Here is a 3,042-nt window from a genome sequence, read left to right on the forward strand (position 1 = left end):
TATACGATGCTGAGGCAGATATGTCGGAGCAGTCGTTTGACCGGCAAAATCAAGGATGCATCGGCCATGAATAGTCCGCTGGCGAAGGCTTGCACATATCTCCTACCGGATGGCACCACTGCTGCAGTATCAGATGATGAGACGGACTTGTACTTGAAGTTGCTCAAGCAGACCCAGTAATGGGTGACTTGCTTGTAACAGTCACATTACTCTCGGAGTCTCGGGTGGGAGCCTAAGGTCCGAATATGGACGGAAAGTCACCTATCGGGTCATATGGCATGCTTCGCTTTGTAAAACTGAGCGTCCGAGGGTTTTTCATATTATAAATGCAGACTGCGTGACCCATTGTCACGACCATGACGCAATCGTGACAGATTTACTTCCTGACCCACTGATGGTCGCCGTGAAAGGACATAGTGTCCTTTTTCCTGCCGTCCGGAAAAAGGACACCTGCTTTGCCCGCCGTGAGAGTACCCACAAAAGGTATATGTGGTTAGATTAGTGGGCGCGTGACGAGGAGCAGCGGTCAAGGGGCCAACGCGGGTATTACCGACGACGTCAACCCTATTGTCGTTGTCCCTTTCCAAGTTTACGGGGTCCCGATTTTCACTTTCTTGCACGGTTTGCGTGCACTTTCTATTTGCGACTTCCCAGAGCTGTATTAAAATCTGAATCTTTTTCTGTACCGTTGAGTAGCATTCTAGCACAGGTCTACATACTTTTTGAAGTGGTAGGACATACGCTATACCTTTGATAAACGCATCAAGCAAAATCTGAGGATGCGAGCTGTAGACCACTTCCCTGATTCGGACAAACGACGCAGTGTGTCTGAAAACCGGCGATGCGAGACTTTTTCTAACAGTCCTCGTTGAATGGTGCAAGGATTGCTGGTAGTCTTGAATTTGCAGTTGTATATTGTATCATGTGGAGTCTGTAGCCTGTCAAAGTATCTTGTGCTTTCTATACTAGTACATCGGCAGATTTGAAGAAATATGTATCCATCAAGCCCTGCAGTCATGGTCACAATTTGGCAAATATGCGCCCACCAACAGCTCTGTCAAGAGAACTACTATATTATAAGCACTGTTTATAACCAGTCTTATGCATCAGGAAGTAGAGAGGTGTTCCTGTATGTCTGAGTCAGTGCAGAAATATCAACTGAGAAGTGTTTGGGATCTTTCAGAACTGAACAATGTGATATTAGGGATCAAAGATATATATAAGTAGTTATAAGCTATTACCTATGTGTACATGGATGACAGAGGCTTGTTGATTCCCGACAATCGACCACACAAAACATAAACCCAGGCAGAAGAGGAGCCGCCACAAATTGCCTTATCAAGGTGGTCCTCTCTCTTACGTGATGCTTTCGGGGTCCTGTTCACTTTAGGGGGTTGCCGTCGCGCGTTTTCTGGCCATTGGCCCCTTGGCAGCGGTCAACCTCGGACTACTCGGCGGCGGCGTTCGGACTTCGCAGGTATTATGATCTGATAACGATCCTCCGTATCCTCATATAAAGTCACATTTGCGCTCCAGCCCGTCCTTCTCCGTTTTCCGCAACCGTCTCCGCTCGCCGACATCCGTCTGACGTGAATTATCCAGCCTAGACATGAGTGATTTTCTCGAGTAAGTTTGTATATGAAGTTATATCAGTCTGGTGAATGCACTGATTACAATCAGCAGAGCTTTTGATATGCCGAAAGGCGATCCAGGACAAGAATTAGGGCAGCTTCCCGCCGCTGAAGCTCAGTTGCCATGCCCAAGTGACGTTGAATCTGATGATAGCATCATGGAAGACATTGATCATTATAAGCTGCTATATCGGCTTTTCTGCTCTCTTGAACAGTTCAATTTGGCCAGGCAGATCCTGGATTCTCTCAAGGATACTGTGGACTGTATCCCGGAAGGTCACAGAGATAGGGCAGATAGGCTCTATGAACTGGGAATGCTCTACTTGGACTATGCTACCAGGAGTAGAGGCCCACCTGACTTGGATCAAGCCATCAAGCACATGAAGGATGCTGTGGAGCTAACTGCTTCTGATCATCCAGATTGGGGTCAAAGAGTCAAGGAATTGAAAATATCATGCTTTGTGCAAACTGGCATGGCAGTTTTAGTGGGGGATATCAGAAAAGCCAGTGCCTATGGTCAGATGGCTGTTGATTTGACCCCTGGGAACAATACAGGAAGCATTGGGTGGCTCAAATTCATTGGAGCTATATATGAAGAATGTTTTGAACAGTTCAAGGAGAAGGAGGATTTGGAGAAGGCTATTCGCTACAGACAGGAGGTTGTCAATATAACCCCTGTGAATCATCCAGATAGGCCTGATATGCTCAATAGTCTGGGCCAGGTGCTGCTCATGTCTTTTGAATACTTTGACAAGCAGCAAGACCTGGAAAGGGCTATTATCTGCCATCAGGAGGCAGTGGATATGGTGCCAGATGATCACCCAACCAAAGCATTAAGGGTAAATGCTCTTGCCAGCTCCCTTGTGAGCCGCTATACAGGCTTTGGTAGCATGGCAGATTTGGATCTTGCTATCCAGTACTACCTCAACATTGTAACTATCACTCGAGATCAGTCAGACAAGGCAAACTACCTCCATAAGCTAGCCAATGCATTGTGTGTCCGTTTCAAGAATATTGGGGAGCTCAGAGATCTCGAGGAGGCTATCAGATGTCTCCAAGAGGCTCTACTGTTTGCAGTGGATAATGACCAGTGCAGAGCTGAGATGCTTAGCAGTCTGGGAGGGGCATTTCAGGCCCGTTGATATGCACAGACACACAACAATCACCAAGGACCAAAAGAAATTAACCTAAACCCCGTGATATGGGTGAAGGTGGTCCGAGACAACTGAAGGGTATTTAATAGTTCGAGGGGGAAAGGAGGAGTAAGACGCCGTAGGGTAGTCCGTAGGAAGACCTAGAAAAATAAAACAAAAACCTTGACGCCTGAAACAAACACTAAGGGACGCTCCGGAGTATTTATCGTCCGGAAAGTCGCAGACAAAGTCGCAAACCACGAAACCGAGTGTAGGTT

General features: G+C 47.0%; 1 protein-coding gene across 1 annotated transcript; it reads left to right on the top strand.

Moving 5' to 3' along the window:
- Nucleotides 1-1,789: 1,789 nt before the first annotated feature.
- Nucleotides 1,790-2,773, top strand: GLOTRDRAFT_134472 (uncharacterized protein; the record flags this gene model as incomplete). The annotated part of the gene is made up of 1 exon (XM_007873443.1): nucleotides 1,790-2,773. One exon carries the CDS (start codon nucleotides 1,790-1,792, stop codon nucleotides 2,771-2,773), a length of 984 nt encoding a protein of 327 aa, XP_007871634.1.
- Nucleotides 2,774-3,042: the final 269 nt, after the last annotated feature.

This window comes from Gloeophyllum trabeum, assembly GCF_000344685.1.
Source record: "Gloeophyllum trabeum ATCC 11539 unplaced genomic scaffold GLOTRscaffold_00208, whole genome shotgun sequence".
Lineage (NCBI taxonomy): Eukaryota > Fungi > Basidiomycota > Agaricomycetes > Gloeophyllales > Gloeophyllaceae > Gloeophyllum > Gloeophyllum trabeum.